A 25,673-nucleotide genomic window follows, 5' to 3' on the forward strand; every position below is an offset into this window, starting at 1 on the left:
AAACAGAGCATACCTTGACTGCATAAATTCGTTGACTATGGCCCTTATTCCAGGTGCAGGACAAGTGAATTGCTTCATGCCTCTGGACGGCGCATGTGGAGAATTTGACGTGGCAGTGAAATACAACTCTCTCGCAAGCAGGAAAGCTAGTCTAAGCAGCTGCCTTGTACTCTGCATTCTGTGCTTAAAAAAGAGAGTATGTTTTAAGAAATCACTGGGGACACAGTAGGTTGTACTTTAATATTGACACAGAGCTGCATTTAGGAAATAGAACGATTTGTGTGATGTTCTTTTTATCCTCGAAGATTGTATTTTTGTTTATTTTAAGAAACTTACCACATCGCTAAATTTAATTCTCAACTCATACTTATGATTTGATTATCAAGGGTAAGTCCTGTCGTTTAGCGTCTGTATCTCTGTGTGGTCTGCTGCTGCTTGCGTGTCACCACCGTCCCTTATAGCTTCGAAACTGTGGGGTTTTTTCCCTCTACCTTAATTTTCGTCCACATCCTGTTTTACAGAATGAGTATGTGAGCTGTGACCTTATCACATTCTTTTCTAAATGGAAAGGAGAAACAAAAGGCAAAGTGAGGAATGTCATGTTTATTGGTAGGAAGAAGGTGAAGTCATTTAAGAATAGCCCTGACAAGTTCTAATAATTAGCTTCATTGCAAATTTTGCTGTCCTTTGAGTGCCATTACCTTTCCAAGAGTAGGTTCTTATTTTCTGATAACACATCCACATAAACAAATGCTGGAATATTTTGCTCCTGATTTCTCAGTGTGACAAATTTTGTGGCTTAGCTTTGGCTCTTTAATATTCTAGACACTTTTCTTTACTGTATATATTTTTATTTTTTATTTAACTCATTTGACAAAAACAATGTAAAGTTTTTGTAAAAGGTTCAGACGCAGGTTTGCTTTTTATTTAAATCAAGACCTGAAGGATCTACTAGGTAACCTGTGGGGGGACAGACATATACCATTTAATCCCCTTTGTTCTGAGGAATTGACTAATGACTTCCACCAGTACATTTTCCTTGGCGAATGTCTGTTGGTAAGCAAATCCCTTTTCTTTGCTCGCACATAGCAAGGAAAAGCGGCAGCATGGAAAGCTAATTTTGCTCTTCACTGAAGCAGGGAGGATCAGAGATGCCGCGATGTTAAACTGCTTCCCCATCGCCTGTTTGGCAGACGTCTAAAGGATTGCCTGATGTCAAACCTCTCACAAGCCAGCATCCAGGATGGCTTTTCATGAGCAAATGAGAGCACCAGTCAGTGGTTTAACTGGCGGTTTCCTATCTGAGAGCAAATGGCTTCTCCCAGAGTCTTCAAAGGCTGTAGGGATACAACATCTTGTCTCCTGAGATGTTATTAGTTGAGGAATTGAATGAATATTGATTCTTTCTATTCTACGTTTTCTTACATCCCATGGCTGCAAATAATATCTTGGAGCCATCAGCAAAACAGTACTGTGATAGAAATGGGGATTCAGAGTGAACCAAAACACACTAATAGGGTTGATTCTCAGTTATTTTCTATAGTCATGTTCTATGAAGTCACAGAGAATGCAGAATTAATGAATACTGGACTGTTGCTTCTGTGGGAAATAAGGAGTTAGGTTCCTCTGGTCACAATTTTTGTTGACTGATCCATATCTAACCTTGTTTTATGTGTGTGTCTGTTTAAAGATGCCTTATGTAATTTATGTTGTTGATTCATTAACGGTGAACCCATGGCCGGCAGCACTATAATCCATGCCCGGAGGAGCTTCTCCAACACTCGTATTTTCTCTTTAAGACTCATGGCAGCCTCCTTGCACTTAGGAGCGCTAGACCTAAGCACTACACTTGGGGCCATTTTAAAAAGCAAAATCACCAATAAAAAGCACAAAAATGTGAAAAACATGGCATTAAATAGACCACAATAAAGGATACTTTTTTTATAATTTGAAAGCTGAAACAAGAAGACAGAGCGTTGCCTCATTTGACCTCACCTAGGAGCATGTGCCTTGAGTGACTCAAAGTTTTCCTGCTCTGTACATGTCTACAAATGACCATGACAGCTTTGCAAGTATTGATTTGGGGGGTACAAATAAATTTTAAGGAGTAGGCAAATTCACAAATATAGAACCCATGAGTAATGAGGATTGACTCGATTTTCTGTTAAGCCAAGTCCAAAAAAAAAAAGGTGACGTAAAGTGAAGTTGTGTGCTGTGACAAAATTATTCAAGAAGAAGAAAGGATAGCTCTGTGATTCTAGCATACTGATACGCAACTTTTCAAATAATGACAATTTAGGATGGGCTAGAGGGCAAAGACATTAAAAAAAAAAATGTTTGTTTTGGTGAAAATAAACAAAAGCATTTAGTCCAAATCTAATAACAAAGAAAATAAAAGGTCAGATGAGATCTAGGGGTCAGATTTTAATATTAAATTATTATAAGTTCTCTGTAGTACAATGTCTTTATAGAAGATCTGACTTCTAAATGAATTGATTTTTTATTTCATTTTATTTTGCACAGTGTTTTTTTTTTTATTTCAGCATATTATGAGGGTACGGATGTTTAGGTTACGTATGTTGCCCTTGCCCCCCCTTTCCCCCAAGTCTGAGCTTCAAGTGTGTCCATCCCCTGGATGGTGCGATGGTGCGCATTGCACTCTTTGTATATGCAAATACCTGTCCCCTCCGCCCCCCTCCCCCCTGCCCAACATCCAGTAAATGTTATTCTTATATGTGCACTTATGTGTTGGTCAGTTAATACCAATTTGATGGTAAGTACATGTGGTGTGTGTTTTTCCATTCTTGGGATACTTCACTTAGTAGAATGTGTTCCAGCTCTATCCAGGAGAATACAAGAGGTGCTATATGACCATTGTTTCTTAAAGCTGAATAGTACTCCATGGTATACATATACCACATTTTATTAATCCACTCATGTATTGATGGACAGTTGGGTTGTTTCCACATCTTTGCAATTGTGAATTATATTTTTTGCACAGTGTTTGGGGGGTCTACAAAGCAATTAGTTTTTCATGGCTTTGTTTTGGTATATTGTAATTACATATTATTTAAAAACATTTGGTAATGATATTACAAGCTTACTTGGGCGTTTAAAATACTACACATGTAGTATAATTGAAAACCAGTCAAGCCAGGGGCAGGGTCTTCTCTCTGCCATTGCTGGAATGTGAGGCTCCCACATGGAGTGCAAGGCATGTTGTATTTGGCTGTGAGAAAGTATTGCTTTTGACACATGCTTTCTTGTTAACCAGAGTAATGGCATTGTATTGGTGAGCCAAGCAGGAGAGTTTTCTCTAAAAACAGGAGGCTGTATAGTAAATATTTCAAGCTTTACAGGCCAGATGCTCTCTGTGGCAACTGTAATATTTAGCTCTGCTGCTGTTGTAGGAAAGTCGCCATAACCAATGTGTAAATGAATGAGCATGGCTGTATTTCAATAAAACTTTATTCATAGGCATTGATAATTGAATTTTGTATAATTCTCATGTATCACAAAATATTCTTCTTCTTTGACTTTCTCCTAGTGGTGAAAACTATAAAAAACATCTTTAGCTTGTGAGGAATACAAAAGCAGGTGGTATAGAAAAGCTTTGGCCCATAGGTTGTAGTTTGCCAACTCTTGTCTTAAACTTGATGGTGTTAAAACTATGTCATATCACTCTTCCTTGCATCTGTGTTTCTAGATCAAATAGATGATTATTCCATCCCTTACTTAAATCTGGAAGTAAAAATTTTAGAACATCTGTATCTATGCATTAAAAGACAGATATGTATGTGTATATATACATGGTTCGTATTTTGTATGTGTGTGTGTGTAAGTATATACGCATCTTCTACGTATATAGTCTCTCATACTTGCTAGTTCAGGTCGTTTGGTAACATGAAAAGAGTCCAGACTTGGAAGTAAAATAGACCTAGGATTACACCCCAACTCTTTAAGTACTTGTGTGACCTCAGAAAAATTACTTAACATTTCTGAATCAACCTACTCATCCCTAAAAGAAAGTTAATATGATCTACCATGTATGTTTAACTGGGGAAAATTAGATAACGTATACAAAAGATACCTGAGGCATGAAAATATACAAATAAATAAATATTTTTTGGATTACTGAATTGTTCTTTTTTAAAAAAAGGTTTAGTGTGTGGCTCCCTAAAACCCAAGCCTTGTATCTAATATAGAAGATTTTCAGTATACTGTTCTGTTTGATAAAAATAAGCATGGCGCATCCCCAAATCAATTTCTTACACCTTTCTTTTCTCTTGTTCCAGTGGTGCCGTTGGTGCTCTCATGTTACTGTTTCCTCTGACCTCAATCTTTTTGGACCTGGATGCTAGCATTTTTAAACATTCGTTTGCTTCCCACTGGGTTCTGCATACACTTGTTATGCTTCACTAGAGCAGTAGTTCCTTCAGTAGAGTAGTTCCTTATTTGACAAAAAGAGACAAAAATATTGTTTTTGCTTTGAAGCCCTCCTGGTAAGGGCACTGGCTTGAAAGGAGGACAAGATGGAAAACTTGCCAGATAGCATGAATTCACAACAACAAAACCTTTAATGAGATTCTAAAATGTATTTTTAAGAAACCAGGTTAAGATGGGCCTCATCTTTTGAGCTGCATGTTTTAACCCTTGTTTGTTATTAAGAAAAAAAAATTCTAACTGGTCAGGTGTTTAAAATAAAGTTAGTAGTCAATCTAAGACTGCTCTGTATATATCATCTAAATTCAGATATCTTCATTTAATCATATTTATTTCAAAACAGGAAACTTTTCAGTACAAATCACAGCTACTTTGTAATTGTGCTATGTATTGAAACTGTTACATACTGAATTGTAAACTTGAAGCAGCTAATAAAACTTGTATTCATAAGTCACTTATGAGCTTATTAAGAGCTATAAAATGTTTTTTTGAAAAACTTGCTTCAATTTTTAAAGAAACATTAAAGTTATTGCTTCTATCTTATAACACATAATCTACCTTCTTATGTATAAACACTTAAATAGGTGACATAAGAAACTTTTATTTGCATACTATATATTAATTATGTAGACATGCACGCATAAACATATCCACAAAGGATGTTTTCCTCTTCTTGTCTCTACAGTTAGCTCTAAGTCAGTCAGTGCTGGAACCTACCAATTTTGAGATGTTTACTTTCAAAAGTTTCTAATTAACTGAAAGGGGCAGGCCATTGTTCTTTGAGTATATTTATGATCAAATTCTGTCTTTCTTTGCCTCTTGATTTTCTTGTTGGAAAAAAGACTAAGGGGACCAAATAAATTTGCAGAAAAAAGCATGAGTTTAATTCTTCTGTTGTGGCCTTGTTAACAGGTCATCCTGCTGGGAAATTTGGAGGGAATTGGCTTGTAGCTGAGTCTCTTTGCCTCTGGTCTAGCAGGGATGGAGGGCGAATACTTGCTGGGACATCCATGGTTGATACTAGCAGGCTGTAACTTTGTACTGAAGGTCGTGTTGTGTCATGGGCTCCCTGGCTTATGTGGCAGGGAGGAAGTATGGTTCTGTGTCAGAGAAGGGCCACATTTCTATGAACACCTTGTTGTTTGAATCTGTCACTGGCCGGTGGTTAATGGTGGCCTGGTCCGGTCCTTCAACAATCAAGGTCCCTAATTTTTCCCCAAACAAAACCTAAAATTTAAAAAAACGGCCTAATTTTTTTAGATCCTCCAGAGCATGTAGTAAATATTGTATAAATATTTGGACTAAAGGACTCAGAAATTTTTGTGTAAAACTTCTAAGGGTCATCCATTCTTTGACATTGATGGGTGAAAAAACAGATTCAGAGAAGGTAAGGTGGCTTTTCTAGGACTGTAATTTTCTTTGCTTCCTTCCTTTCACTCTCCTTTTCTTTGGAAGGGCCATGGCCCTCTATTAGTTTAAATAAAATATTATGGATTAAATTTACACATACAAATCAACTTAAAATGGATACACATGAGCATGTTTTGTATGAACATTGTATTTTAAAAATTAATGCATCCCTTCAAAGAGTAAGGATGATTCTATTTTTATTAGAAGCTTCATCCCTTATACCTGATAAGGTGAATCATAAGTTCTACAAGAAGGACAGTTTTGATGAGGAAAGGGATCTTTATTTGTTCTGTTCATGATATATTTCAAGTGCTTATCACAGTGCCTGGAAAAGAGATGACACTCAATAGAGCCTTGAGTTGAATGAATGAATGAATGAATAAGAGGGAGAAAGGAAGGAATACAGAGAAGAAAGATGGAATGTAGGAAGGTCTGATGGACATTCTGGGTTTGGCTTTCAAAATATGTTTTTATGACCAGAGTGATGTGCTTTTGGGTAGCTGCTGGCAGTGGCATTGGCAGCTACCCCCTGGCTGTCCCTGCAGTGGCCGTTGTATCAGAGCAGCTTGCGGATTCCTGCAGCTGTTCCCCCTTAGGACTGTTATCCAGGGGCCCTGTTTTGAAGGCCTCCGGATGCTTTTTCCCACACTTGCTCTCAATATCCATCCTCTTTTTGTACTCTCCATTGTCCTCTTATAGACTTTAGTAGTAGAGAGATAAATTAGTAGAGTCCCATTGCAAGAATGTCCATGTATTTCTTCCTTTCTCTTGTATTGTCAGCGAACAGAATATTTTAAGCTTATGAATAAGACCAAGTTTGATGTCATTTTTGTTTCTCTGTTGCGCCTCTTCTCTCCCCTGTGTGTTTTATATTTTATTACCGTAGCATCGTGGCACAGTGTCGTCTAGCCTAGGAAGAGTTTCTGGGATGACTTCTTGTACCTGTGGTCTAGGAAGCCTCCTGAGCTTTTTCCGTGTTGGACTCTGCCAAGCGCTTCCTCCAGTTTTGCATCCATCACATAAACATAAATGATGCAGTCCTAAGATCGAAGTTTTTGCTGGGGCAATGTGTAGAAGCAAAGACATATTTAGAGTGAGAAAGACTGAGTTTAAAGATTGTATCTACACTAGACTCATTCCATTTTTTTGACATTTACTTTGTATCTAAAGCTTTTCATTTTTTGAAATATGCAATCCTTGAGGAATTTTTGTGTGAAGGAGTAATATTATCTTCATAGTGCATGCAGCATGTGCTTAGTAAATGGTAAATTTATAATTACTTTTATAAACTGAGATTTTTATGGAAAAAATTGTAGAGTTACATGCTGTAGTAAAGAATAATAGGGATATTCCTATGTCTAGGTTACCTAGTTTCCCCAAAAGGTAACATTTTTCAAAACTACAGTATGATATCACAACCAGGATATTGACATTATTACAATCTACAGAGCTTATTCAGATTTCCCCAGTTTTACTTGAACTCATGCACGCATGTGTCTTTAGTTCTGTACAATTTCTTTACCTGAGTAGGTTTGTGTATCCACCACCACAGTGAAGATGCTGAACAGTTCCAACAACACAAGGATCATTGAGGTTGTCCTTTCGTAAGCAAACCCGTGTCCCTCCTGCCCTGTCTTCCTTCATCTCTAACCCTTGGCAACCACTAATCTGTCCTCCATTTCTGATATCTTGACATTACAAAATGTTAAATAAATGAACATAAATGTTATATAATGTTACATAAATGGAATCATAGAGTATGCAGTCTTTGGGGATTGGCTTTTTTCACTTGGCATAATTCTCTGGAGCTTCATCCAAATTGTGGGGTATATCAATAGTTGGGTGCTTTTTATTGCTGAGTAGTAATCCATGGTATAGATGGAACACAGTATGTTTAATCATTTACCAGGTGAAGGACATCTGGGTCCCATTGTTTGGCTATTATGAATAAAGCTTCTATAAACATTTGTGTGCAGGTTTTTATATGAATGAAATTTTTCATTTCTCTGGGATAAATCTCTAACACTACAATTGCTGGGTTGTGTTTTAAGACTTATGGTCTTCCTATTATATTACGAGTCATGGTCCCCTGGTAATATGATTTCTTTCTGTGTATAAATGGAAGTTAAAATAATGTTCATATGGATCTTTAAAATAATAGCCTGACAGCTGACACCTTTAGGCAATTAGTCAAGTTAAGAAAATTGATTGTCTTCTTACTGGGTTCTTCTTTTTAAGCCTCAATTTCTATGAAGCAGCTCCCACATCCCAAAAAAGTACATCATTCTTAGAACCTCAAAGAATATTTCCCTTTTCCTCCTGTCTTGCTTTTCCAATGATAAAGGAATTGCTAATGCCCTCTCGATTTCAGCAATGTGAAAATTTTTATATCATACTTCCTTTAATTCATACCTCTGACATCTGAATTTTAGTTAGCTCAGTCTTCTCTGTGTTGTTAATAGGGCATCTTCCCTGGTGTCTCTGCCCTGCAAGCAGAGTCTTACCTGGCGACAGCTCACCTGTACAGCCTCAGGTCCCCATTCTCTTGCTCGCCATGGCCACGCCCACTCAGGGCCCTCACACATGCCCTGGAATGAGCATTACCCTCCTCACACGCTCAGCTCATTCTCACCCTTCAGCTATCGGCTCAGATCTCACCTCCTCACGGGAGGTCCTTCAGGTAGTCTGTACTTTTCTGTCATAACACTTACTGTATTTTGTTTTTTGGTTGTATAAAATGCAGGACCCCACATGTTTCAATCTGGTCAGGGTGTCCCCTTCAGAATTGTTACCTAAATCTTAACATCTCCTCTTGAGGGAAAAAAACCTGAATGTGTTTACCATACAATAAAATATTATAAAGTCCTTAGACTTTTCTCTCATGCTCAGTGTCTCTCACAATCTTGACTGTGCTCTGGGTAGGGAATCCTGTCCGTTTTCTGAAACTCGCGGACACGTAGCCACAAAGACTCTTCTGCCGCTGTGCCGCCGGCTCCCGTCCGGGTAGTTTACTCACCAACACGCTGCTGTCTCTGCCTAGTCCCCCTTCTCTGCACTTGCTCGCCTTCCGTACAGTGTGCTTGTTGCTCCCCACTAACCCCACAAAGTATCTTTTCATTGTAGGTTTGCTCAGGGTAATTGCCCGCCCTCTGATTTTGGTGAATCATTATTACAGTGTTATGTTTGTGTGATCATTTGATTGTCTTCTCTCCAAAGTTTAAGTTCCGTGATCTTAATGACCTTGATACTTTGCTCCCCGCTGTATCTCCAGCCCCCTGTACATGACTCCAAGCCTTTGTCTTATAAATATCCACTGCCAACCACTGCCCCCTTCTGCCTTACCAGGTGAGTCCTTAGACGGGTGCTGTCCACCTCACCCACTATGCACTGACCTCCCTGAAGACTGGAGTGGGGTCTTATTTATCTTTGTCCTCTAGAACCTGGACCATTGACTAGCAGATGTTAGGCACAGGAATGAATGCATGAAGGAGTCAAACTGTGTATTTTTTATATAGGAAATATTTGGTAAAAGTCTAATAGAATGAGTGAATAATGTAAATCTTTCTCAATTTTCCAGGTGGTTTTTGAAGTGATAACTTCTGGACACCAAGGCTACCTCGCTATTGATGAAGTGAAGGTGTTAGGACATCCATGTAGTAAGTTGTCCCTACTTTTAAATATCCGGGTACATCCTTGGGGGCATCTTTATATTAAAGATTAAGAGAAGGGACTAACCTGGGGAGAAGTCATCCTACCAAGAATATTCCCTGACAAATCTCCGTGTGTTGGTTTGCCAGCCCTGAAATCCAAAAACCCATATTTCATTTGGAAATGTCATGGTTTGTATGTATCTAAGTATCTTAAAATGAAAATGAGGAAAGAGGAATAAAGGAATATTTTGGTACGCTCGGACATCCTTCCAAAAGAGCCTGTTTATTCGTTGCCATGATCTTTAGATTTTACCTTTCAGTAGTAGCACAAGGTTAAATACTGAGAATTTGTGCATTTTGTTCTAAGTCCAGTATGTTTTTGGCAAAGTTCCTTCATAGTGATCACGTAGTTTCAAGCAACACAGGCCTAAACAGGCCTAGGATCTGTCAAATATAGGACACCTATCTAAACTACCTGGGGACCCCAGAAATGGTCTTTTCTTCCTCTTTTAAAAGTCAGTACTTTTAGAAAGTACAACGGGTGATAGATGCACACTTATTTAACATCCAGTACAAACAACTCGTAATAGTTTGTCATATTTATATGTGAACCTTTTTCCTTAAATAAATAAACAGTACCAATTGCCAGCCCTATTTCTTGCCATCACCCTAGGGGCCACCACAGTGGGACGCTCATTATACCTCCATCTGTAGAGTCTCTAGTCCACATGCCACAGCAGCAGACTGTAGCTGCTTTAAGCTGAAAAGGCATTCTGTTGAAAGAGAATTGGCTGGCTCATAGAATCCCTGAGAATACCGGTGACCTAGGCACAGATAATGAGCAGGTCCCCAAGGTGAGGCTAGGCCGGCAGACCACAGTGACTGCTGCAGCGGGGGAGCCAGCCATGAGGATATGGGGAGCTGGTGCCGTGCCTCTGCCTGCCTTACCCTTGCAAGGTGACCCTAGCCTCCTGTAGCTGGGCATTCGTCACTGACTCTGGGCCTTTGCATCTTTGTTCTTCAGTGCGAAGGCCCGGGTGGGATTGTCTTGGTGGGCAAGCTATTATTAGATTGTGTGCTCATTTCCTTCTAGCAATTGGCATGATCTAGGGAAGCAAGGTGTTGGCTTTTCTGCTCTTTCATGGTAACTAGGCCTTGACTTTTAACAAGAAACATACGGTGCTAAGCAGTCAAACACTGCAAATGCCCGTGTGTGTACATGTGTGCTATGTTTCCCACGATCACTGTGTGTTCATAAAAGCAAAAAAGTAAAGTTTGCCTTGTATAAGTTCTAATGAATGGTATCAAATTGTACACATTTCTCTGTATTCTTGGGTTTTTTTCCCACTTAGTATTACATTTTTTAGGTCAATCTGTGATATTCTATCATATAAATATACTGCATTTTAAAAATTCTTCTGTGAGCATTTAGTGTGTTCCCCTTAGTTTTCCTCTGTAAAAACATTGCTGCAGTGAACATTCATGCATGTGCCTCTTGGTACAATATGCGAGAACCTCAGTGGAGTATATTCTTAGAAGTCGAATTGCTGGGATGTAGGGTAGACACATTTTTAGTTTTATTAGATGCTGCCAATTTGCTATGAAAAGTGTCTGAACCAGTTTATATTCCCACCAGCACTGCATGGTAGTTTTATTTTTCCTATATCTTTGCCCAAAATTGATATTGTCAGACTTTAAATTTTGGCCATGTGAGGGATGGCAGCCGGCTTTATTTTTAGGATCGCTAGCATTAAAGAGAAACTGGCTAGTTTGTACATTTCATGGATCTCTGCTGATGGCTCCTACCCAGGTAATGAGAGCATGGTTATATCTCCAGTGTTAGAAATATTAACACTTGCAGGAATGTCTCAGCTTTTCCTTGCTTGAATTTGAATAGATCATTAGGTCACTGTTTATAGTTACAGAGAAGACCCACGTGGTTATTATCTGATGGGGGTGTCGTGACATAGTTGTCTAATTCTAACTAAAGGGGTTTTGCTCTCTGATATCTTTATTTGGTGTTCTGAAGCTTGGCAAACATGGAAGTTAACTCACAGCAATCATCTCGTTTGTTACTAAGGCAGATGTTACTTTTGTATCATTGCATTTACCTTTTCTTCTGTATCAGCAAGAACCGGGCATTCAAGAAGAATTTCTACCCCCTCTTCCTTTCCTGAAAAGGCAGGAAAATGATCGAGGCTGTACCTAATTGAAACAGCAAGGCAAATTTAGGAAGCAGAATACAATTACTCGAGTTGGAACTTGGCCACATTCTGAGAGTAATAGCCTCTGGCTAGACATGTGCCATAGGATTGTCTAATACACACTAATATCCATGGCCTCTGATCCACTTCTTACTAGGAGGTTAAAAAATAAGAGCCAATAATACTGCATACCTACCAAGTTCTGAGCGCTCTAATGACATACGTTATCTACCTGTTTCTTAGAGCAGACTTCACTGCAAGGCAGATGTTGCACTGGGTGCAGGTGTGGCGGGGCACCCAAGGCTGCACAGGGCTTCCTGTTAAGTATTCTCAGTTCTTTCTTCTGCACCTGGACACTGGCCAACATAATAACTCCTAAAAGGTAGCCCCTTCCATTCCACTGGATTTCAGTCATTGTGTTCAGCAAAGTCATAAAGACTTATCCTTCTATCAGACCATTCCTAAAATGTGTCTCCTGCAGTTTCATTCTTCCCTTAGGAGCCGGCTTCCTATAGCCATGCAAACGGTGTTTATGTTCTCTCTTTTGGAGAATACCTGTGCTAATACCTAATTGGCTTTGCGAACTGCTATTAGGAGGCACAGAATTGCAAAACAGGCTCTATACCAAGGCGATGTATAGTACAATAGCATTTTGAACTGTAAGCCTTAAATGGTTTTGATGATAGCCCTTCTGTAGTTATTTTTTCCTGAATCTCTAAGTTTATGAGGGAAACATGCAAATAAAGATTTTAAGGAAGGCAATAGTTTGGTCCTAAAATGGAAAGCTTTATGGGTAATATTTTATGAGATTTCCTAACAAGATTTCTTAATAATAATCAATTATTCAGAAATTTTGATGCTCATTAAATTTAAATCCTAAAGGAACATAAATATTTCATATCTAAAACTATGCTTTCCGAATGGATGCGGAATTGCTAAATCTCATTTAGTTCACTGTAAAGGCTCCTGTTTGGATTCATATGGGTTTATGAGTAGGCATTACAACATTTTTTTAATAGTAGCTGTTCGGATACAAGTATACAGTTGCTCATAAAGTTGATTTTAATGTAGTGACAATAAGATGCAGGATCAGCTTGAAATGTGCAGATGGCTGTGCAGATTCAGCAGCTCTCTAGCTTAAGACCACTTCTAATAAACATAGATAATTCTTGTATTTCGTATGCATGCTAAAAATATATTTTGAATTTGGTTCAATATTCCTGGTAGGAAAAACTGAAGAAGCATTTTATCAGCTTCATAATGTTGTTTCCTGTTTTTAAATACATTGTGAGCTATGCATATATGGGTATTTCTATTACTACCTTGTGGTGCCAATATGTATTTTTATATCTTATAAGCCCAACAGAATTTTAACAGGTTTATTGAGATATAATTCACATGTCATACAATTTACCCATTTGAAAGGTATAATTCAGTTGTTTGTAGTATATTCACAGAGTTGTGGAACCACCACCATAATTAATTTTAAAACATTTTCAACCCCTCCCTCCGAGATACACCCTACAGCTGTTAATGGTCACTCTCCGTTTCCTCTGGCCCCTAATCTCAGCCCTAGGCAATTATTAGTTTACTTTCTCTCTCTATAGATTTGCTTGTTCTACACATTTCATTTAAATGCAACCATGTAGTATGTGGTCTTTGTGTCTGGTTTCTTCCACTTAGCATAATATATCAAAGCTTATCCATGTTGTAGCATTTATCAATACCTCATGCCCTTTTAAAGTCAAGTAATAGTCCATTGTATGTATATATCACATTTTATTTAATTATTCATCAGTTGATGGACATTTGGGTTGTTTTTACCCTTGGATATTGTGAATAATGCTGCTGTGAACATTTATGTACAGGTTTTTGTGTAGACATTTGTTTTCAGTTCTCTTGGCTGCATACTTAGGAGTGGAATTGCTGGGCCACAGTGTAACTCTATGTTTAGCATTTGAGGAACTATGAAATTGTTTTGAAATTGACTATCGTTTCACATCCCAAAGAGCAATGTATGAAAATTCCACTTTCTCCATATTCTTGCCAATACTTATGCCTTTTTTTTTTTTATCATAGCCATCTCTTGTATTTGAAGTGGTATCTCTTTGTAGTTTGGATAATGGCTAATGGTTTACATAATGGCTAATGACAAACATCTTTCCATGTGCTTATTTGCTATTTGTATATCTTTTTGGGAGAAATGTCTGTTCAGCTTCTTTCCCCATTTTTAATTGTATTATTTATCTTTTATCATTTAGTTGTAAGAATTTTTTATATATCTAGATACAAATTTCTTATTAGACATATAATTTGAAAATATTTCCCCCCAATCTGTGGATTGTATTATTTATCTTTTATCATTTAGTTGTAAGAATTTTTTATATATCTAGATACAAATTTCTTATTAGACATATAATTAGAAAATATTTCCCCCCAATCTGTGGACTGTCTTTTTATTTTCTTGATGGCATCCTTTGCAGCACAAAAGTTTTAAATTTTGATGAAGTCCAGTTTTTATTTTTTCTTTTCTCACCTATGCCAATTGTATTATTTGATGTTATATCTAAGAATGTTTTGCTTAATCCGAGATCACAAAGGTTAATCCTATGTTTTCTCCTAAGAAGTTCTACAGTTTCAATTCTAACATACAGGTATATGAGGTATTTTGAGTTAATATTTGTGTATGGCATAAGAAAGTGGTGCACCTTCGTTCTTTTTGCTCCTGGATACCATCACCTTTGTTGAAAATCAACTAACCATTAATATAAATGTTTAATTCTGGACCCTCAGTTCAATTCAGTTCATCTATATAGTGCCTACTTATTGTTTTCTAGTAAAAATGTTGAATCTGTCTTCACTTGAATAATTCTTCCATTAAGATCTATTTTTTTATTTCTTCTTTTGAGACAGGGTCTTGCTCTGTCACCTAGGTTGAAGTGCATTGGTGCTATCATAGCTCACTGCAGCCTCAAACTCCTGAGCTCAAGCCATCCTCCTGTCTCAGTCTCCCAAGTAGCTGGGACTACAGGCGTGAGCCACTAATGTCCCATTAATTTTTTTATCTTTTGCAGAGATGCGGTCTGGCTATGTTGCTCAGGCTGTTCTAGAACTCCTGGCCTCAAGTGATCCTCTTGCCTCGGCCTCCCAGTGCTGGGATTACAGGCGTGAGTCACTGCTCCTGGCCAAGACCGATTCTTAACTTGCAAGCAAAACAAAAATAATTTTGACCTAAACACGTTAAGATTAAAATTTCTTGCTTCTGTCACAAGAGTTACTTGGCCTTTTTAGACCTATAAACATATTCATACAATGAGAATGGTAATAATAATGTTTTCTTCACAGGGTAAGTGTAGAGAATAGATTAGTTAGTATACATAAAGAACTTACAACCGTGCTTAGCACATTCAAAGAGTTTATTAGCTATTAGTATTATTTATTATTATTTGTCAGGTACTATATCTTGATAGACTCATAGACTTAGCTGCAAATCATAAAACTAAATAGCTAAAGTGATTGATTTCTTAGATGGGGAAATTTAGTTGTGTTCATTTTAAAATTCAAAAAATTGTTTGCAAAATATGTTGGTTTTCAGTGGTAGAGTAGACAGTACCAGGCTGTTCTTTTTGGCAGCAATTAGCTCTGTGTTTATGATGATATGTTACACAAACAGAGAGAACCATTAACTGTTTATTCTGGCAGTTGGGCATGCATCCAGTGCATTTCAACTTATGCCATTGCATCAAAATGTAAATTAAAATAGAAGGGGTTAGGAGAGAGTCCTCTTGTCCCACTTCAGTTTGCCCTTTGATCTTGCAAACTTCTCATCTCTGATTTTGTTGCTAGTATTTGGATGCAGGCTTTGAAGAATCAATAATAATGAAACATCTACAAAAAGATTTGCATCTTGGTCAATGTTAATTCTTGGCTTTGGGATCAGAGGCTGATTTGAGATCAATTAATACCCAAAAACCTCTATTCTTTCTTAGTAAGAGGCAACAATACGGCAGGGATGAGAGAATAGGAGAGTTGTACCAAGAACCCGTTTGTTATTCATAGAAGATTATTTAGTTTTTAGAACTCCTGCAGATTTTAGAAGAAAGCTGTCATAGCATTGTGAAAGGGTATCCAGGAGACAAATTTGGAGAGAGGGAGAGAATTTTCTTTTTGAATATGAGACAGATTGAAATTTTCCTTTCTAAAGGTGGCATACAATTAAAGCAGTTTGGCAAGTTTCAGAGCATCCACCTCAGCATGGAATCGAAACTTTTCTGGCTGTAGAGCTCTTTTTCTTGGGCACTTTTCCAGTTTCCAGTGATCAGTTATTTCAAGTAGTAAGGAAATTTTTGAGGGCCGAGTATCAGGCACATAGAATGCTTTGCCTGCATCATCTTGCTTAATTTTTATACCACTCCTATGAAATAGGTACTTTAAAAAAATCTCTGTTTTACACATTAAAAAAATTCTACTAAGGCTTAAGTGTAGGAACTTTTGCATGTATTCAGAGACAGTAAAGGGCTGAATGAAGTACTGATGCTTGAACACATGTGCTGAATTCCAAATCTTAATATAGTGTCAGCCTTGAACTGCTTGCTACCTGAAAATGGTTCTAGGATTTACAGCGCTAGACAAGGAGAATCCAGGCAACTTAAAACTTTGGAAGATTATATAAATCTTTAATGTTTACTGAAAAAACTTACATTATTAGCAGAAAGTTTGACTTTCATTTTCTTGGAGAAATATGATATGGGAGATGGGATTCCACAGTCCCTTTGTCTTATTCACCCTAGTGGATGAGTCACTATCTTCCATTAAGGTTGTCTTTCATTTGAAAAGGATCATTTGCTTATGAAAATGTTAACGCTTAATAGCATCATATGTCTTCATCTGGTTTCCATTTGAGGTGTGGCTTTATTATCTTAGCCAGATGATATTTTTCTGGTAGTCTTTTTCTTAACCAAACAACATTATTTCCTAAGCCAAAGGCAATCAATTGGTTCCAGGGGAGGGCCCCTCCCAAAATATAATTTGAACAGAGGCATAAATTCCTTAGACCCATAACCTCACCATGGAAGTAATACGTACAGTCTTTGAGAAAGCCGCATTGAGGATCAAAATAATTGTGAAGGAGAAGCGATAACTGTCATTCTGTGCAACGTGTCTTTATTAAGGATGGGTAAACAAAGGCTGAATATCACACAGTTGTATCTTTGACCCCCTAATTAAAAGTGTCAGTTATATTCTAACAGACAACCCCCTGGGGACAGTTAGTATAGCCATTCCTAGGTGTCCGAGGGGGATCGGTTCCAGGACACCTCCTCCCATACTAAAATCTGCCGATGCTCAAGTCCCTTATGTAAAATGGTGAACATCCTCCCGTATACCTTAAACCTGTGGTCCCCAAACCCAGGCCACAGACCAGTTTTGATCTGTGCCTGTTAGGAACCGGGCCACGCAGCAGGAGGTGAGCGGCAGGCGAGCGAGCCAGCGAAGCTTCAGCTGTACTCACAGCCGCTCCCCATGGTTCACTTCCCCAAATAAGCTCCTGTCAGATCAGCTGTGTTAGATTCTCCTGGGAGTGCGAACCCTGACGTAAACTGCACATGCGAGGGATCTAGGTTGAGGCTCCTTGTGAGAATCTAATGCCTGATGGGCTGAGGTGGAGCTGAGGCGGTGATGCTAGCACTGGGGAGCGGCTGCAAATACAGGTTGTCATTAGCAGAGAGATTTGACTGCACAATAAATGTAATGTGCTTGAATCATCCCCAAACCATCCTTCCCACCCACTGGTCCTTGGAAAAATTAGCTTCCATGAAACTATTCCCTGGTGCCAAAAAGGTTGGGGACCGCTACCTTAAACCACCTCTAGATTACTTATAATATCTAATACAATGTAAATGCTGTGTAAATAGTTGTTAAATGTATTTTTGTATTATTTTTATTATTGTTAATTTATATGTTTTTTTCCCCCCAAATAGTTTTGATCCTTGGTTGGTTGAAGCCACAGATGTGGAATCCACACATCCGGAGGGCCGACTGTATTAGCAGATTGCATTGTTAAATGAGTATTACCATGCTCAAAGTATGGCCCTTAGGAAAGCAATCTTCCATAGCCAGGCTTGCTAAGGATAAACAGACATTTAGCAGAACCAATGACAATCCTGATATTCAAATATTTTATTAAGTTTGCTGATATGGCGGAGTGCATGCATTTTCTAAGTTTCCTAAGAAAGACTACAGAAGTTAATATTTAATATTTTTTAAATAAGCAGCAGGAATTTATTTCTTACAGTTTTTGAAGGTGGAAGTCTGAGATCAGGGTGCCGTCGTGGTCGTGTTATGGCAAGGGCCCTCTTCTGGGTTACAAACTGCTGTCTTTCTTGCTGTGTCCTCACATGGCAGACAGAGGATGAGAGAGTTCTCTGGAGTCCCTTTCTTTAAAAACAAAAAAAATGATTTTATTTTTAATCGACATGTAATAATTGTACATATTTATGGTATACAGTTATTTTTCATACATATATACAATGTGTAATGATCAAATCACGGTAATTAGCATATTCGTCACCTCAAATATTTATCATTGCTTTGTGCTGGGAACATTCCCAAGCCTCTCTTCTAGCTATTTAAAAATATACAATAAATTTCTTCTAACTATAGTCACCCTGTAGTGCTATAGAACAGTGGTCCCCAATCTTTTTGGCACCAGGGACTGGTTTCATGGAAGATAATTTTTTGATGGACCAGGGGTGGAGGGGGTATGGTTTTGGGATGATTCAAGCACATTGCATTTGTTGTACAATTTATTTCTATTATTATTACATTGTAATATATAATGAAGTAATTATACAGCTCACCACAGTGCAGACTCTAATGATGCCACTGATCTGAAAGGAGCCAGAGTTCAGGCAGTGATGTGAACGATGGGGAATGGCTATAAATACAGACGAAGGTTCCCTTGCTAGCCCATCGCTCACCTGCTGTGCAGCCTGACAGTTTTTCCACAGACGGTAAGGCAGTGATGCACGGCTGGCCGGAGGTTCCTAATAGGCCACGGCCGGCTACTTGGCTGTGGCCCAGGGATTGGGGACTGCACATTTCCCCAGTGCTTTCTTCTAGTACTTTTATAGTTTCAGGTCTTCGATTTAAATCTTTGATCCATTTAGGGGTCTGGTTTCATTCTTTTGCACATGGCTGTCCAGTTTTCTCAGCACCACTTATTGAAGAGACAGTCCTTTCCCCTTTGTATGTTTTTGCCCCCTTTGTCAAAAATGAGTTGGCTGTAAACGTGTGGCTTTATATCTGGGTTCTCCATTCTGTTGCATTGGTCTTCATGTCTGTTTTTATGCCAGTGCCATGATGATTTGTTTATTATAGCTTTGTAGTAAGTTTTGATGTCAGGTAGTATGATGCTTCTAGCTTTGTTCCTGTTGCTCAGGAGTGCTTTAGCTATTCAGGGTCTTTTGTGGTTCTATACAAATATTAGGAATTTTTTTGTATTTCTGTGAAGAATGTCATTGGTATTTTGATAGGGATTGGCAAGAAAAACAGCTTTTCAGCTTCTGATGTATTCTTATTCATTTATTTGACTCTCGGGGTTCTTAATGATGTCTGTTCATGTTGGGGACATCTGGTATAGGTAGACCTAAAATCAGAATGATTATGAAGTTTTTGTATGGTAAAAGTTTCATTTGTGTGAGAAGTAAGGTGGCAGAGTAGAATTCTACAGAATTTGAAATCTCAAGTAAAGAGTTTTTAAGGATGTATGTGTGGTTTTAATAATTTTAAATAATAGGAATTACATTTAATGATGATACTGAGTGTTTGCTATGTGTAAGGCATTAATATCAAGTGCCGTTGCTATTGTGATATTAGAAGGTCTAGCAGCAAGATGAGATAATCCACGAAGCTTCTTTGAGGGAACAGCATTCAGAAAGACTTTGAAAGAAGCTAAAATTCCAACAGGCAAACAGGGGAGCCCTCTGAGTGGGATGAAGAGCGTGAGGAAAGGCAGAGGCAGTGGGAAGTCGGGGAGAGGCCTTGTGGTTCCTGGACCGAACCTGGGCTTTGGAACTGGATAGTCCCGAATTTACGGCCTGCTTCTGATACTCAGTAGTCAGGTACCCACAGGTTCCCCCCATCAGAGAAATGGAGTAACTGTCTCTGTCACAGAACATTTATGAGTACTCAGTGGAAAAGTTTCTGGCACTTAATTACTCAATAAATGCTACCTTTTTCCATTTTCTAAAAACAATGGGTCTTTTAGTTTTTCAGGAACCAAGAGTAGAAGAGAAATTCGATTTAGGGACTTTTTACGGCAATCTTTAAAAACCAAAGAATTGTGTTACTCTTGAGCCAAGGGGTAATTCAATTAAATCAGTGAAAAATAGGGTTCATAGAGTTGTACACTAATATATTAGTATTAAGAAACAATGGTCCCTAGTTATGCTGCTTTGTTGGAAGTCATTGAGAACATTTTGTATGCTGAGCATCATGAATACATTGTCTGAATTATTAGCAGCCTCCAAATTAGCAATGGGGTTTTCCTGTGTGTTATTGATATTGAAATGCGTTTTTCTTTGTTATTTGGCAGTAACCTACTTTCATTCCTAATTATGTTCTGCTCAGGCCAATGTGAGCACTGCTTTGTAATCTTGGGCACCCAGCAGTGGGGCACCATTTTTTCTAAGTGTCTAGACATGGCCTAAAGACACACTGGCAATGAGGAGAAGCTGGCAAGGCATAACAAATGGATTCTAGTTATTATCCAGATTTATGTGTCCCTCCCAGAAAGTGATATCATCTTATTCTCATCCTCTTCTACTGCCCACTCCCCTTCCCCCTGCTTTGCAACTCTTTCACTCTATCATTGTTGTGATAAGAGAATGTTTTCCTAAAAGTAGAAGTTGTCATAAAATTTAAGTCCTGACCTATCATTTCAGTTCCTGGACACCTGTTTTCAGTGTGATACAGAAATTGGTCTGCACTTCTCAGATCAGATAGAATAATCCCTTATTTAAACAGCTGTCCCATATGGACAATGCACATTATGAGACAGTGCTATTTAGAATTTGAAATCCTTTTTCTTGAATTGGAAATAAGAATCAGCAAAAATTGCCATGCTGTTGCAGTTATAGCATCATTTCAGAGTGTGTCTATAGGGATAGTATTTTTGGTAGCTGAAAAATATTACATAAATAATTTTGCATACCAATTAGTTGTGTTAAAATATATATTATGCACAGCTCTGTACTTTGGTTAAAAAGTTTCCTTGACAACATCATTTAACTTCTTACTGTTCTTTTCATGTTGCTGGTATAAATATCTAATATGTTTTTGTTCAAAACATCAATTAGGCTTCAGTATAATCTTCATTAATACAGATCTGTTATTACAAGCAGACTGCTGAGCTATGATAATTTGCACAGCAGGAACAATAAAATATCTTCTTTCTGTTTGATTCTATCCCAGAATGCTTGGCTTTATTTTATTCTTTTACAAAGCAAACCCAAACCTTTCATGGTGTCTTTTACAATTCTAGTGAAATCTTTAAAGCTCATATAAGCAAAAGCATTATTTTCTCCCAAGGTAAACAAAATGAAAAGGCCCCAAACTGAGGATAGATTGAAAATGACACATATTCATTATAGATCTCCCTTTTTCATATCTTTCGTTCTTTTTCCTCATGTAGCCAGAACCCCCCACTTCCTGCGGATTCAGAACGTGGAAGTCAATGCCGGCCAGTTTGCCACTTTCCAGTGCAGTGCCATCGGCAGGACCGTGGCAGGAGACAGGCTCTGGTTACAGGTATGGAAACGTACTTCACCACCCACGCGGGAGTCCAGGGGAAGGAATGCATTCACCCTGGGGGAGGAACCCGGAGAAACGCAGTCAGCCTCAGGTCCCTATTGTGAGACTTTCCCTTTTATTAATAAGTGGCCGGATTACTAAGCATTCTTTATAAGCTAATTATTTTCTTCACGCACCTTTAAAAATTTTTTTTTTCCTCTTTTGCTTAGCTATCTTGCTTGGGAGATCTGGTTGTCAAATTACTTTTAGAGCAGTATATTAAAATATTAAATACAAAATGTAATACTCTTCCCCTGCTCTTCTGGTGAGAAGTCTGAAGAATCACAGACACACACACACAGTGTATAGACATTTTGTGATTTGAATTTCCAAACAATAAGCCTAAACTTTGAAATTAATAGTCTTTTACTTTTGAGTATTTAACGTATAATTTTTTTAGTGTAATTGTAGATTCTGTGACTTATTTTAAAATCTTTGATATTCCACCATGTGTATTTTGCATGGCAGAACATTTCATGGATAGATCCATGGTCTCAGGAATGCTGACAGAGTGAGTGGGATTAAATTACCTGTCCCCTCTGACCAGAATGCCACCCACTTCTTTAGGCTCTAGATTTGGGTTTTTTTTTCTCCTTAGTATTCTTTCACTTCATTTTTGTTTCTTTCTTCTAAGCCTTAATCTGCAGGCTGCTCATTCTTCATCTTGACTGGTGTTGATTTTTTTTCCATTTCTTTCCTTGTTTTGTTTTGTGTGGGCTTTTTTAAAAAAAATATATTACTTATTTTTAGTTTGCTACTGAGCTGAACTGACCTTCATATTTCAGCCCTCCCGTGTAGACTGTTGAGTTCCACATTCCACGTGGGCTTCCACCTCTTCACGCACGTTGGCTTTTCCTCTGCACCTGTGGCCTTTCCACCTCCATCACGCCTCTCCTGCAGGATGATCATGATTGCGACGTGTTACTTTTGTGTGCCACTGCAGTTTTGAAATCCCTCATCCCTGTTAATCATCGCGATGTAAATCAATGGTCTTTTTATTCCTGTTTCTGGGGAAAATGGGAGACGTGCAAAGGTACTATCCCAAGGTCACTCGACAATGGATTGTTAGCTGGGGAAAACGTTCTGGAGAGGAGGCTTCTTGAAAAGGGTTGAGTCCTCTGCTGCTCTAGTTTCATATCTGACTATCCCTGTTAGAGACTTCCCCAGCCAGGGAACGACTGAAATTGTATGTTCCAAATTCATCTTTACTTTTTTTCTTGTCTCTGAGTTTTGTAATTGCTACTTTAAGAGCTTTTTGCATCATGTGAAAACTGTCTTCGGTATTTAACATTTATTCTTTTCATCCCACTTCCCAGTTGTTTTAAATTCTTGATGTTAGGATTCAGAATTGTTTTCTCAGCTAGTGGTTGTTTGGTATTAAACTCGACCAAGATTGGCTGTCTGTGGTAATTAATGATGAGACAGACATCTTCTATGGACATTTTCTACAAGGCATTAAGCACCTAATAAAAGTGAAATTATTTGTTCTTTTCATCTTTATCTCAGAAATCTTAATTATTCAGGGAAAATATTTTTTGCTTCTAATATTTTTGAGAATATTACTTTAGAAAATACAATATAAAATCTAACCTCTCTTAGACTTAGATATCTTAGAATATCTTAGATATTCCCAAGAATTTACAGGTGCGTTGAGGATAGCATTTGCTCTTTTTTTTTGCAAATGTCCTGGACTTGGTATATTCCTGCTTAAACTTGAGCACTTATTTGGGGTTGGGAATCTTTAACTACTTTCCATTATAGTGGGGAACTTTTTTTTAAAAGAGAATTTGTCCTGTTGTATGGAGAAAGCTAGTTATTATTTTGCAAAAAGGGGTCAAATGCAGAGTTCTCATCCCTGACTCTACTGCAGAATCACTGGGAGGTGGTTTTTGTTTTGTTTTGTTTTACATGTCTAGCCTAGTCCCAGATTCTGATTTAACTGGTCTGGGGTGGGGCCCAGCATTCAATGTTTTATTAAAGGCTTCCCAGCTGATTTGGAAGGGTTGGAAATCACTAGTCTGTGACGCAAAATGCAACACGTGTTTCAAATCAGGAAAGAAAAAAGGCACACATAAAGTATAACTGATCCCTGTATTGTGTAGCCTTGTACGACTATCATGTTGAATTTCCCATGTATTAGGTCTGCTTTTTTTTTCTTTCTATTAGATTCGAATTCTGGTGTTGGCCATTGTTTTCACAGTCAATCCACTAATGCTTTTCTTTTCTCTTGTCCAGTCTTTTCTTGCCCTTCTTGTCACCAGTGACTGCTCATTGCCCTGCAGCTCTCCACACTGCAGTGTGGAGGAGGGGATGACACAGAATTCTCATGACTTTGAATTTTTAAGTAAAACTTAGTTTGTCCTGGACTCAAAATGCTGTTTAGTTGTGAATCCTTGTGATGTTAGAATAATTTTACTGTTAAATAATTTATTTCATCCACTTGGGTAGGCATTGTGTGGGGAGGTGTTTATTTTATTAATAGCTTATGAAATTAGACCAGTGCCCTTCACTTGCAAGGATGGTTTTCGTCTGTCTCTACGCGTGCCAGGTGGTTGCCTGCAGTGACGAGGATTTCCAGCAGGTGCTGTTTTGCAGAGCTATTCCGCCCTCTTGCCCCCGACCCCGGCCCATTGCCTCAGGCCGTTGCTTAGAGGTTGCGGGGGGGACGCAAACCAGGTCTCTATAATCTAGGAATATAATATTCTAATGCTGTAACAGTTTCATAAATGCCTTTCTTCATGTAAACTCACTTGGGTGCTCAAAGTAATTCTGAGATCCAGGCACAAAATTGAAGGAAAAAATATTTATAGGTTTTTCTATGGTTTGAATCTCCCACAGAGTAAGCCAAGATTTAGAAATTAATAGCACATCTTTTATTTGGGGGACATCAGTGTTTTTGAGTGTAGTCATTTACAGTCATTTTTGTTAGTTGTGTTGCAATCCTTTGAGCCCCACCATAGGCATTTGACAGAGAGTTTCATGGGTGTTCCCATGGTGTTATATCTGTTTTGTAGATGAGGAGTGTGAGGTTCAGGATTGTCCTGGATCACAAAGGTAAATGGCATAGTTGGGGATAGTACAACCTTGTTTCTTTGCTTTTTCTCTACCGCTGATTAATTCTACTGTACTGTGCTGTGTTCTCATAGCTGGAAGGTAGGTGACTAGGCAGTGTGCACTTACACTTCGTTAGAAGAATTTGAATGTGACCAACATTAATGAAAGGTGCCATCCTGACCACAGTAAAAAATGTTCACATGTGTTACATGTCATCTTGATCCACATGTATAAAAAATGGCCAAAGTTTTGATTGTTTAAAATATAGATTAAATATAATCCCTGTCAGAGTCTTTCACAAAAACATAACACAAATCTGATGACACTAATGAAGAAATATTTGTAATTAACAGATGTGTACCATCTGCTTGTATTTTCTTCATCTCATCTGTGGACCACACAGGTTATTTTTAAGATCTGTTTTTCTAGAATTCTGAACAATAGAATTAAACTCAGTGTATGAGCAACCATCATGACAGCTGCAAGTACTTAAAACACCTTCCAGAAAATCTACAGTAGGAAGACAGCATCTGTAGAACTCTTTTTTTGTAGTACAAAATGGATATGCAATGAAGGCCTTGAAGATACTTGCTGTATGCTATTAGATATGGCACTCTATACACGTAAACATGGGCTGTAACAGTGCGAGATACTAAAATGTATTTGCGAAAATCATTCAAGCCTCCAAAATAAGAGTATATTTCTTGTTGTTATCAATTTTCCAATCACTTGAAACATTTGAAGCCTACATTTTGAAAATATTACTATCTCAGTATGTATGTCTATATACATATACATTGTATATGTTTGCACACATATAAAACTTAGAAGAGAAAATGGAATTTTGTTATTTTCTTTTTATACTTTTTAAAATACTTTTGTTTGCTGATAGGCAACTTCTGAGTTGCGTATTTTTTATGTAGTCATTGACCTTTAAGCCATGTTTAATTGTATTAAAACTATTATTCTTTTCTTAGTATTTCAAATTTTTATTATTTTCCTACATTTGCTTATTTGTCTTGGGAATTCATATTTATAATACCTATTTCAGCTTTTCAGTAAA

At 38.0% G+C, this 25,673-nt stretch overlaps 1 protein-coding gene across 1 annotated transcript in view; it reads left to right on the plus strand.

Moving 5' to 3' along the window:
- The window catches only part of PTPRM (protein tyrosine phosphatase, receptor type, M), a gene marked incomplete at its 5' end in the record, with an annotated part of 602,721 nt that overhangs the window by 109,464 nt on the left and 467,584 nt on the right, over window positions 1-25,673 (plus strand). Inside the window, 2 exons of the mRNA XM_012648382.1 lie at window positions 9,431-9,509; window positions 21,399-21,514. Of these exons, the coding sequence (XP_012503836.1) occupies window positions 9,431-9,509; window positions 21,399-21,514 (195 nt within the window). The remainder of the gene's footprint in view (window positions 1-9,430; window positions 9,510-21,398; window positions 21,515-25,673) is intronic.

This window comes from Propithecus coquereli, unplaced genomic scaffold, assembly GCF_000956105.1.
Source record: "Propithecus coquereli isolate 6110/MARCELLA unplaced genomic scaffold, Pcoq_1.0 Scaffold283, whole genome shotgun sequence".
In the NCBI taxonomy this organism is placed as follows: Eukaryota; Metazoa; Chordata; class Mammalia; order Primates; family Indriidae; genus Propithecus; species Propithecus coquereli.